Source organism: Marmota monax, unplaced genomic scaffold (assembly GCF_021218885.2).
Source record: "Marmota monax isolate L192 unplaced genomic scaffold, Marmota_monax_Labrador192_F-V1.1 WCK01_AAM20220418_F8-fsc00017, whole genome shotgun sequence".
Classification (NCBI taxonomy): domain Eukaryota; kingdom Metazoa; phylum Chordata; class Mammalia; order Rodentia; family Sciuridae; genus Marmota; species Marmota monax.
This window is the reverse complement of record NW_026695241.1, coordinates 19,617,284-19,630,268: the sequence shown is the minus strand read 5'-3', so window position 1 is coordinate 19,630,268 and position 12,985 is coordinate 19,617,284. Positions and strand designations below refer to the sequence as shown.

General features: G+C 42.3%; 1 protein-coding gene across 2 annotated transcripts in view; it reads right to left on the bottom strand.

Moving 5' to 3' along the window:
• Positions 1-710: 710 nt before the first annotated feature.
• Positions 711-12,985, bottom strand: part of LOC124090279 (guanine nucleotide-binding protein G(I)/G(S)/G(O) subunit gamma-10) — a 57,379-nt gene continuing 45,104 nt past the window's right edge. For both annotated transcript variants that reach the window (XM_058577703.1, XM_046440833.2), the window contains exons 2-3: positions 8,209-8,467; positions 711-2,980 (exon numbers count right to left, since the gene is read on the bottom strand). In XM_058577703.1, coding sequence (XP_058433686.1) covers positions 2,732-2,908 — 177 coding nt within the window. In that variant the 5' untranslated portion in view covers positions 2,909-2,980; positions 8,209-8,467 and the 3' untranslated portion in view covers positions 711-2,731. The remainder of the gene's footprint in view (positions 2,981-8,208; positions 8,468-12,985) is intronic.

Below are 12,985 nucleotides of genomic sequence, written 5' to 3'. Positions count from 1 at the left end.
CTTTTGTTACTGATATAACAATTAGAAAACAAAAAAGATCAACAAGGAAATAGAAAACCACATACTTTATAAAATTCTAGAGAAGACAGAAGCCTTCCCCTAAATAAATGAATACACTAACAAATAAAAATGTATATGTTGTTGGATTCAACATACAAGTTCAGCAAGGCTACAGGATGCAAGATTGATGTACAAAATTCAATAATATTCATGTACAATGACAATAAACAATCCAAAAAATGAAATAATTCTGTTTATAATAAAAATTGAATTTGTATAAAGAACAATAAAATATTGCAGGCAAAATTTAGCCAAAAAAGTGCAAACTGAAAACATAAATAACTACAAAACATCAAGGGAAAATCTTAAAGACCCAAAGATATAGGAAGATATTCCCATGCTCATTAATTGGAAGCTAATAGTAAGAGGATAGTGCCTCCAAATTGGTATACAAGAGCTGATACAATTTATATTATTTCAGCTGCTTTTCGTTCCCCAGAAAATTTCATGCTGATTCTATAATTTATGTGGTATACTCCCCCTACTATATATGTGTGTGTGTGTATTTTTTTGGTAGCAGGGATTGAACCCAGGGGCACTTAACAACTTCCAAACCCCTGCCTCAGCCTCCTGAGCTGCTGAGATTACAGGTGTGCCATGGTACCCAGTTGCACTACCCAATTTTGAAAGTTACTATAAGACAGAGCGAAACCGGAATAATGATAAACATATATCAATAGAAGAAGTTTTAAATTCCAGAAATAAACTCTCACATTTCTGGTCAATTCATTTTTGACAAGCGTGTCCTAACCATTAAATGGGGAAAGAATAACCTCTTCAACAAATTGTGGTGGGACAAATGGATATACAAGACAACAGAATGAATTTGGATCCCTACCTCATACCATACAAAAACTAACTCAAAATACATCAAAGATTTAAATGTAAGACCTAAAACTACAAAACTCTTAGCTGAAATGTGGGTCCTGTGATTTTGAGTGTGGCAATGATTCCTTAGATATGACACCAAAAGCACAAAGAACTAAAATAGATGACTTGAATTTCATCAAAATTACAAAAATTTGTTTTGCATTTCAAAAAACACTGTCAAGAAAGTAAAAGACAACCCCCAGAAAATACTTGCAAATCATATATCTAATGAAGATCTAGTTATCTAGAGTATATTATAAGCTGTCACAACTCAACAATAAGAAACCAACCCATTTTTTCTTGCCATCATAGAAAATGATGAATTAAGCAGAATTTATTTCCAAGCTCCTCAAAAATTATTACAAACACAAAGTATCCTTCTAAAAATGTCCCGAATTAAATCAAAGGCACATCATCAAAGTAAAACACTGTGAATGAAGAATTCTTTAAAGTTGTAATATTTTCATGTTTCTTTGTTCTTAGCCATTTGCAATGTTTATATGTGGGCCATATTTTAAACATTTTTTAAAAGACATGAAACAATGTAGTATTTTTAAAAAACTGCAACCACTACTATAAGGTAAAGGAACTTAAAAAGAGATTTTATCAGTTTCATATGTGTTTTAGTCAGTTTTTTCACTGCTATGACCACAAGACCTGACAAGAACAACTTTAGAGGAGTAAAAGTTTATTTGCCACTAGGATTTCAGAGGTCTCAGGGCATAGATGGCAGATTCCAATCCTCAGGGCCTGAGGTGAGGCAGAACATCATGGCAGAAGGGTGTGACAGAGCAAAGCAGCTCAGAAAATTGCACCAGGAAGGTGTGTGCGTGTGTGGGGGGGAGAATGAGAGAGAGAAAGAAAGAGAGAGAGACTGAGACTCCCTCACCATAGACCACATATGTGCCCCAAAGGCATGCGCCCAATGACCCACCTCCTCCATCCACACCCTAACTTCCTACCACCCAGTTAATCTCTATCAGGGGATTAATGCATTGATTAGGTTAAGATTCATAATCCAATTGTATCTTCTCTAAACTTTCTTGCGTTGACTCACATATGAGCTTTTGGGAGACACCTCATATCTAAACCATAACAATACACAAGATGGGAGAACCTAATATACATCATACCAATAACCTTTCCAAACTAGTTTGCTAAGAAACATCTCCCATGTTTAGTGTTACGAATAAAACAACTTTCTTCCTTTAGAAAAATTAAGTCATCATTGAATTAGTAATGCCTATTCTTTCTTCCCTCCAATTTTATACTTTCTTATCTTTACTTAGTAATTGCAAATTCAGGATAAAAGAACAAATTTTATTGTAGTATAAAAATCTTAGAAACCAGAAATTACAAATATTCATTTTTTAAATAAATGAAAATGTTTTCTTTCCTAAAATGTAAGCATCCAACAAATAAAACATACATGATACTCTAGGTTTAAGTCATGAATTTTAATATATTAAAATTGAATTTGTATAAAGAACAATAAAATATTTCAGTTCACCACCTGGTGAATGGTAAGTTTTTTTTGCTTATCTTCATATAAAGCACTTTACCAAGAATTGAGCCATTATTATCTAAAACTCCACTCCTTCAGTCAGTTTCCTTATTTGAGCGGAAAATCACAAATTTCTGTAGAATTTTGGCTGCAGGACCAGCCACAGGGAAGGTCTGAAATATCTCAGTTATTTGGCTGGAGAAAAAGGTTTTCTTGAGACTTAAAGGCATCATTCATCACATTGTGTCTGAAGGGCCTCCTCCACCAACTGCTGCCCTGCACTCTTCAGAGTAAGGCTCAGGATCTGGGCTCCTGGCAGGGGTCGCTTCTAACTGGAACACAGACCAGCAGAGCATTCTGGCAGCCATTCTGCACCCTGTAGTGATGAGGCTCTGAGGCCCCTGGAGAGACCATGATCCTCTCCACCCCAACCTCCAGCCTGAGCTGCTCCATCAGGCTCTGGCAGGTGCTCATGCTGGCCCCTGAAGACACGGTGGATTTTTCAAATGGGTTAAGGTTTTGAATAGACGTTTCTCCAAAGAGGATCTATAGTAGATGACAGGTATATGAAAAGATGTTCAACATCATTAGTCATTAGGCAAATGCAAATCAAAACCACAATGCATACCACTTCACACCTATTAGATAATTATAATCAAAAAGATGAATAACAAGTACTGGTAAGAATTTGGAGAAATTGAAACCCTCACATATTTCTGGGGTGAACATAAAATGGGGCAGTTGCAGCTGCGGTAGAAAACAGTTTGGTCGTTTCTCAAGAGTTAAACATGGAGTGGCATGAGACCAAGCAGTTCCATTTCTAGGTATATGTCCAAGACAACTGAAAACAGATGTGCACACAACAACTTGTACACAAATGTTTGTAGCAGCCTTATTTGTAAAAACCAAACAGTGGAAACAACCCAAAAGTTCACCACCTGATGAATGGACTGTGTAGCATATCCACACAATGGAATATCATTGGGTCATAGAAAGGAATGAAGTACTAATACCTGGTACAACATGGACAAGCTCTGAAAACAGTAAGTAAAAGAAGACAGCCACAGCCAGGTGTGGTGGCACATGCCTGTCATCCCAGCGGCTCAGGAGGCTGAGGCAGGAGGATTGAGAGTTCAAAGCCAGCCCCAGCAAAAGCAAGGTGCTAAGCAACTCAGTGAGACCCTGTCTCTAAATAAAATATAAAATAGGGCTGGGGATGTGGCTAGTGGTTGAGTGCTCCTGAGTTCAATTCCCAGTACAGCCCCCCCCCCAAAAAAAAAAGAGGACAGCCATAAAAGACCCACATGTTATATAATTTCATGTATATAAAATGTCCACAATAGGCAAATCCAAAGAAATAGAAAGTATTTTAGTGCTTGCCAAGAGTCAGGATGTGGGGAGTTGGGAAATGACTGCTTACAGGAACAGGATTTCTTTTGGGGGTGATTTAAAAAAAAAAGCTTGTCACATGCCTAGAAGGCACAAAGCTCTGGGTTCAATCCTCAATCCAAAATTAGTCAGCAGGCATAGTTGTACATGGTTGTATAACACTTGTGAAATTTTTTAAAAAAACACCAAATTTTGAACTTTAAAAGAATCAATTTCATGGTTTGTGAATTATAACTCACCTTTAAAAAACACTAAGAAGTATGAGCAAGTAAAATACATCCCAGGGATACAAGGTTGGTTTACCATTTAAAAATCAGTTGTCATTGCTTCACTATGCATGTGTCTTTCAAAATAAGTGTATCAAAATATCCAGGTGCACATCTTGGATATATGCAATAAAAAGTGGCTTTTTAAGAAAAAAAAAACGTCATTATAATTTATCATAAAGAAAGAATAAAGAAGAAAAACCATAGATTTATATCAATAGATTCAGAACAGGTAGTTGTCATTTTGTCCAGTGACAAAATTCAGCACACATTCAAGACCGCCCTCAGCAACTTAGAAATGGGAGGGAATTTCCTCAACATGATTAAAGGACTTCTACAAAAAAACCCTGCAACTTACTTTATATTTAATGATAAAAGACTGAATGCTAATCTCTTAAGACCTTTATTCAAAATCAAACTGTACAAAAGGCAAATGCATTTTTTTTAAAAAAGGAAATAAATTGGAAAAGAAGAGTAAACTGTCTGTATTCACAGACAACATAAAATTATCTGAGAAAATCCTAAAGAATCTCCATAAGGAAATAAAAAAAAAGAATCTATGTAAGAGTGAATGGAACTAATAATCCCTTGACCCAACAGAAATGACAGCACTGTCCTCCAAGAGTTGACAGGAACACGCATGGTCACGTCATTCACAACACCCAGCCTGGAAACCCGATTGTCCCCTAGTGAATGGATGACAAACTGCCCTTGGTGAAGGCATCTTTGGACCCTGTAGCAACTGGACCTTCACCCTGTAGAGTCAGAAGAGGTGGGACAGGTAAGAGATACTAACCCTGTCTGCACATGACCAGCCCCGAAGACCAGGGAGAGAGAGAGTTGGTCCACAAGGAAGGGGTGAAGGTCATAGGTGAGGCTAAGCAAGAGAGAAAGACCTCAAGAGAGAAAGGGTCCAAGGGCACAGAAGCTGTGAAAAGGGTGACTTTGGCAGGGGGAGGGGGGGGGACACTGAATAAAGAGGATTTTTTTAGAAAGTTGCTACTGATACGATACGACACTGAACTGGGATGGGCCCAGTTTGATTCAGGCCAAATAAAATTAATATAACAGCAGGAACAGCTGATAGGCACTGCATGCTTACCAAGCACTCATCATTGCACGGAGCAATTTAAATGTGTCCAGTTCTATGATGTGGCACATGCATTCCCAAGTTAGACGAGGAAACTGAGGCCTGGAGTGTTAAGTGACAGCCCAAGACCCCATGGTTACAAAGTGGCAGAGCCAGCACATTTGAATTCCCTATTCAAACATGAAGCTAAGAGGCTGTTTCGCTGTTACCACTTTCTCCCCTGGCCCTGCCTCTCTAAGCGTTGGGGGAGGGAGGGATGTTGAGGAGTCACTTGGCTCAGGCCTGGCCTTCTCAAAGCCCCCTCCTCTAGTAAGGCCAGAGCCACTCAGCTGGGCCTGAGAGAAGAGGGGATTCACCCAGCCTCCCTGCTACTTCTCACTGCCTGACGGTAGGTACCGCCTCCAGACGGCGACAAATTAATAATTGGGTAAATCCCTTAATCACCTAGCTTTAAAACATGTCATTTTTTTTTTGTTGTTGTTGTTGCTTCATATCGATATGTCTTCATTTTTAATTTGGTGGAAAATTTAAAAAGCGGAGTGGCCTCTCTCTCAACCTGGGAGAGGCCTTGACCCCTGCCCTCCTGCCTGAAAGGTGCAATTCAGAGGGGAACCCAGAAGCAACCCTTCTGGAAACAGCCCTGTGTCCATTGGGGGCCTGACCAGAGGCTCTGCTATCAGCATGGCCATGCTCACAGGTTGAAGCAGGTCACAACCATGGAGACCCCAGAAACTGCACGAGCAAGTACAGATGTCCAGAGGTTTCCTGAGCTTGGAGGGGGGAAGCTCTGAGGAAGCCACGAGGTCCAGACTGACAGAAGGAGGGAACTTTTGGATGCACCCTTCTTCAACCCAGTACCTACCTGGGGCAATGTGGCCTTCCTCCCCACAGGACATCTCACCATGTCCAGGGACATTCTTGATTTTCACAACTGGGGGTTATACTGGCACCTAAGGGTAGAGGCCAGAGACGCTGCTACACATGCTATTATGCACAGGACAGCCACCACAACCAAGTGATCTGGCCAAAATGTCAAAAAACCCTGCTTTTACCCTTTGGGGCTGGCCTCGTGGAGGGCAGCCACACCCTCCTGGAAGCTTCCTGCAAGTCCTCATCTGATCTGAAAGCCAGAGAGGGCTGGACTGCAGGCCACTCCACAGGGGGACTTTCCCTGTCATCACCTGGCCACTCCTTCTGGCCTCTTCCTGGAGAGCTCTGCCCTCAGGTACATGTTTTCCCTACTGGTTCGGGAAACTTTGTGAAAAATCCCCTCTCGCCATCTTGTAAGCAGTAAAGATACACCATAATGTGCTTTTTCAACTGCCCCCCCCCCCCGAAAAAAAATTAGAGCAGTTAGGGGATTTTTATTATTTTAGTTCAAATAACTAAATAGTAGCAACCAACCCTTAAGACTTCAAAGCCTGGCTTCTGAAATAATTCTCAGGAAGGAAAAGTACCTAGTTCGCCTGCCCAGGGGGCACACCACCGACTCTCTGGGTAGTTTCTGCTCTGCTCAGTTCCACTCAACTCACTTCCTAAAGATTCAGTCAGAGTCTCCCTGCTCTTGTAAAACATCGGTCAGTTAGCTCTCAAAGTCTTGTGTATGGGCTCATTCACTGGGCTTTGGACTAAAGTCCCTGTCCTGGCACTAGGAATAGCCAAAGACAGTACTGAACAGGAATGAACAGAGTAGGTTTGCTGCACTTAAAAAAAATATATCTATTTTTGCCATGGTAATCCCAACAACTTGGAAGGCAGAGGCAGGAGGGTGAAGTTCAAGGCTCGCCTGGGCGATTTAGTGAGACCGTGTCTCAAGATGAAAAAAAAGTGTTGGAGGAGTAGCTCAGTGGTAGAGCATCCCTGGGTTCAATGACCATGACCTTAAGAAGTCCATTTACGAACAAAATATCCTGCTGATTTAAAACCAGGCTGATGTGATAGGTGCTGTTGTGTGGTGCCAATTACTAATACACTGACCTTCAGGTTGACACCTAGATCCCTAAACCCTTGGAGTTTCCTCCCTTTCCCTTCCCACTTTCAGGGCCGCCCTCACCTTGATACAACAACTAACCAATTATTTGCCTGACACAGCAGGGACCAGGTTTTGTTCTGACTGGCGACCGCCTGTGCTACAGAGGTCACCCCTGATGAAAGATCATTTCAATCTGCTGGGGAGGGCAGTTTCCCTGCTGCTAGTCATATTCAGCTAGAGTGCTAAAAGAGTGTTTTGGATTTAGCAAACACTCACACTGTGTTTTCCGTGTTCCAGACACTTCTAGAGAACTCTACCAACGTGTACTCATTCAAACCCTCATACAGCCTGAAAGGGGTTGGTGATATTATATTCTCCCATTTTGCAGGTGTGGAAAGGGGACACAGAGAGATTAAGTAACTTGCTGAGGTCACCCAGGAGTAAGTAGAGAGCTGGGCCTCTAGGTGGTTCTGGCTATGAAGTCTGTTGCTCTCAGCTATAGGAAATAGCACCATAAAATAACAAGGTAAGGGGGCTGGGGTTGTGGCTCAGCGGTAGAGCACTTGCCTAGCATGTGCAAGGCACTGGGTTTGATTCTCAGCACTGCATAAAAATAAATAAATAAAATAAAGGTATTGTGTCCAACTACAATTTAAAAAAAAAAAAACAAAAACGAGGTAGGACTTCTTTCTTTCTTGCCAAACCGGCGTTTTAAGAAAAGTTTACGAATAAATACATTTTTTTAAGTACTGAGGAATGAATGAGTGGTGCTCTACCACTAAAGCATCCCCAGTTCTTTTTGTTTTTTATTGTGAGACAAGGTCTCACTAAGTTGCCCAGGCTGGCCTCCAATGTATAATCTTTCTGCCTCAGCCTCCCCAGTTGCTGGGATGACAGGCGTGCAACACCATACCTGGCACAAATAATTCTTTAAAACTCCCGCCTTCAACATGTACAGCCTTGTTCATCTTCCTTCCAGCGTGAGCTTGGTTTAGTGCCTCATGTTTAGTGAATAGAACAAAGCAGAGAGGATGGGATCACAAAAAGTAATACATACCTCTCCCTCTCTTCTATTACTTATGCAGGGGGAAGCCTGCTGTCATGTCGTGGGGACACTCAGGCAGCCCTGTGGAGAGATGCATGCGAGGAGGAACCCAGGCCTCTTGCCAACAGCCGTGTGAGTGCGCCATCTTGGACGCGGATCTTCCAGTCCAGCCTTCAGATGAGACAGCTCCAGCCAATAGCCGACCGTGCTTGAGAAGCCCTCATCCAGAGCCACTCAGCCAAGCTGTTTCTGGATTCCTGACCTCCCAGACCTGAATGGATAAGGGGAGATTATTATTTAAAGCTGCTAAGTGTTAGGGTAATTTAATCCTGGAGGCTCTGCCTTACCCAACTGCGGTAACTGTGGTAACTGTGTAGAAACTTTGGAGGAGGCTTTCACCCAAAATGAACCCAACTCTACTTCTTTTAGAAACTTGAGGCCACTCAGGCATTTCCATTCATTTTTCCTCCCCACCCCACACTCCCCTGCCCTTCGTTAGTCCCAGTTGGAGAGATCCTTTGAACTTCCTTTTCCTTGCCTGGGTTTCCACAAAGTTCATACAAAGCACAGCTTTATCTGGTACCACAACATTATTACCTTACTGCAGTTAAAGAGTTGCAAGCCTAATAAAATAGACTAGTGTCAGGAGATTTGGAGATGTGGTGGGTTTTGGCTTTTTTTTTTTTTCTAGAATTAAGTTGGCTGCACCATGGCTGTTGAGCCTTGCTCAAATATACCTGACTGCTTGAGTTCAAATCCTGGCTGTGCCAAGTGCTGGCTATGTGACCTTGAGCAAGTTATCAGACTTTCCGTGCTTCATCTGTCACATCTACAGCTTGGAGAATCTAATTATAATACCTGCTCAGTTGAGTTCTTGGAAAGAGTGAAAAGTGTTAGAGTTCAGTCCTTAAGAGCACAGGCTGTGGAGATAGATTGTCTGGGTTTGAGTCCTGGTCCTACCCACTTTACCAGTGGTATGACCTTGGGAAATTTACTTAGGCTTTTTTTTTTTTGAGGGGGGAGGAGGAGTATTAGGGATTGAACTCAGGGGCACACGACCACTGAACCACATCCCCAGCCCTATTTTATATTTTATTTAGAGACAGGGCCTCACGGAGTTGCTTAGCTCCTTGCTTTTGCTGAGACTGGCTTTGAACTCAGGATCCTCCTGCCTCAGCCTCCTGAGCCTCTGGGATTAGAGGCATAAACCACTGTGCCTGCTACTTTTGCCTCAATATTCCACATCCATATAATGAAAGAAGAGACAAAAGTACTTACCTTCTATGACTATAGGAGAATTAAATGTATCCATTCATGTGCAGTTCCTGGCACATGGTAATACATGACAGGGATGCTGATATAGTTGTGCAGGTGGTTCACTGTTCAAATGGGAGCTTGTCCAGTTTGTTAGCAGGCAATTGCTTACCTAGAGTTGGCCCTGTTTTCTAATTTGTACCAGGGCCATGGATGGGGCTTATGCTGTCAGTCTCAGGGATTCAAATATTCAGTAAATATACCTTAGTAAGGTTCTTTGGCTTTGAGCTGATATTATTGGACTTATTCTGGGTATATCACAACTACTCCTTGGTAGTTTCGTGGAATTCTCCAAAATAATCTCTGTGGGATGCCTATAGGCCAAGCCCTGCTGTTATTATTCAAACAGTGTATTGGAAACCAAATAAGAAATCTTAACAATATAAAAAGTTTAAGATCATGCAGGACAATACTTGATGCTTAGTTATACCTACAGACAGAGTTCAAATACAGAAATATAGTTCAAAATATAGAAAAATGCACAGGAATGACAAAGACCACATTCTGGATTACGGCTTAACCTGGGGTGAGGAGAGCATGGGTTTAGGAAGCAGTGTACAGGAATCTTAAGCTCTGCTCAGAATTTATTTCTTAAGCTGAATAGGGTACACAACAGTGTTTATTATTTTTTAATCTTAAATATATAAAAATAATTTATTAGTAATATTATTGAGTGAGACCCGTCTTTCTAAGTGGGTGATCATTTTGCATTTCTCTCCGCATTAGTCTCTGTTGAACATTGAATCACTATATTGACAGGACCCCACAGAATCAAGTAGCCATTCACTCAACCAATATTAACTGTTGAATGACAGAGCGTTCAAAGAATGGAGAAAGTCATCGGTACATTATGACACAGATGTTGGGTTATTTGACTATTTTCCCTTCTTTCTTTGAAAGTGGGGGCGCTCTGTCTGGTACCTAAGAGGTGATAAACAAATGTCAATTGAAACTGAATAAAACACAGATATGATCATTATTGTCCTTAAAGAGCTCCAAAATACCCAGGTTGAGAGAAGATAGAAGACAGTACAGGTCCGAAGCCCCTTAAATCTGAGCACTCTTACTGATAACTCTTTTCAGGCCTCCCCTAGAGACCCGACATGTGACAGTGAGACAAGGGGCACAGTCCTGGGACTGTTCATGGCGTCTTCTCTTCACCTTCATCACCACCCCCTGGTCTGCGCCACCATCATTTCCTGCTTCGGTTGTTGTGGTGATCGGTGCTGTCATCCTAGCTGGTCTCCCCACTTCCACTTTTCTCCCCACAGTAAAATCTCAACTGTGTCCAGAGACGTCCATGAAACCTCACTTGGAACACAGGACTCCTCTGCTCTCAGACCTCCCATGGCTTCCCACCTTGGGGGACAGCAGACGTGGCCACATTCCTCCAATGTCTCCCATGAGGAGGTGGAATCTGTTTTTCAGTCCCCTGCGTCAGGCTGGCCTTGTGGCTTTCTTCAGCCAGAAGAATGTGGTGGATGGATCTCTGCTCGTTCTGAGCTTGGGCCTTAGGAAGATTTGGATGCTTCTGCTCTGACCCAGAGTCCTGCAGTTACCACGCAGCAAGCCCAGGCATGACCGTTGGGGGAGAAAGACCATGTGGAGGAGAGTTGCCCAAGAAAAGGCCATCTCAGTCCAGCCAGTTATCAGCCAGCTTATCAGTTCGCTGAGATCAGACTAGTCCCATCTTCTAGAACCTTCTATATAACCCGCAGACTCATAAGTTAAAAACATGGCTGTTTTAAGCCATCAAGATTTTTTTCTTGCTTTGTTACACAGTGGAAGCTAACTGATACACCATCTCATTCAAAGAAAAAGTAAAAAAAAAAAAAAATTAGACTACCTTACTAACTTATCCAAAGTACTTACAGCATTGTCTGGTATGTGGTAGGTGCTCAATGAATACTTGTTGAAATAATTAAGAAATTCATAAATGGAATTAACATTCAAATGAAGAAAATAAATAAACTAGTAAAATAATTACAAAATGTAGGAAGTGCTATGAAGGAAATGCAGTAGCTGAGGTAGAGAATAAGAGTCGGATGGGAGGGCAGACCCTCTTTGGTTCTCTACTTGTTTCAGCACAAAAGCTAAAATCCTTCCAGTGGCCTCCAAGGCTGTACATGACCTGACCACCCCAAGCACACGAATCCCTGCTGATGCCCCTGCTGATGCCCTTGCTGATGCCCCTGCTGATGCCCTTGCTGATGCCCCTGCTGATGCCCCTGCTGATGCCCCTGCTGATGCCCTGCTGATGCGCTTGCTGATGCCCTTGCTGATGCCCCTGCTGATGCCCCTGCTGATGCCCCTGCTGATGCCCTGCTGATGCGCTTGCTGATGCCCCTGCTGATGCCCCTGCTGATGCCCCTGCTAATGCCCTGCTGATGCGCTTGCTGATGCCCTTGCCTGGGATGTTCTTTCCTTCCACATTCACACCCCTCCCTTCCTTCAGGTCTCTGCTCAGATGTCACCCTTTTGCCAGGTCCTTCCTGACCACCTCACAGAAAAAGCAACCACTGACCCCTAAGATTCCCAAACTCCCTACCCTGCTGCATCCACAGCACCAGTGACCTTCTGAATGAAGTTTGTTTTGGTCAATTTATGCTTAAGACATTATCGTCTTAGGGCATAAATTCAGCCAATGGCACAAGAAGGGGTGGGGGACATTAGGGAAGAATAGAGTAACATTAGAGGGGAGCAAAGGGAGGGGAGGAGAGGGGACATGGGGATAGGAAGAATAGTAGGATGAAATAGACATTATTACCTTATGTACATATATGACTGCATGACCCATGTGATTCTACAACATGTACCATCAGAAAAATGAGAAATCATACCCTATTTATGTACGACATATCATAGATATATCATATACATGATATATATGTATATAAAGTATATAAATGCATTCTACTGTCATGTAGAGCTAATTAAAACAAATTTTAAAAATAATAAAAAAATTTAGCCCGTGGATACCCAAATACTTTAGGGACTACAACGTCAATCTTAATATTTAGCAAGGCCAGCATTTGTCTTTGAGACACACGGGGAATAAGACAAGGTCTCCCCCCACCCCTTTATTTTTAAAGCTCAGATGCTCAGGTCAGAATTGGATTGCTTACTGAAAACTCTACAAATGTGCTCATGACAAGGGTAGCAATACACTATAAGTCACGGCCACCGTGGTAGCACACTTTATAGATCGCGAGGGACATTCTAATCCAAGTTATTACTCATTCCTTGCTGTCCGTGGGAGATAGGAGGGACAGGTTTTATCATCTTCCACAAGGGACAAAGACAACACGAGGTCAAGCGAGTTGTCTGAGCTTTGAGACCACAACAGGGTGGAGCCAGAATTCAAATTATAGTGAGTCTAACTCCAGGTCCAGTGCCTCTGTCTTTCTCCATTCTGGGCTCTGAACTGGTGACCTTGACTCCAAGAGTCAGGGCCAATCCTGAGCTCCTGCAGAGG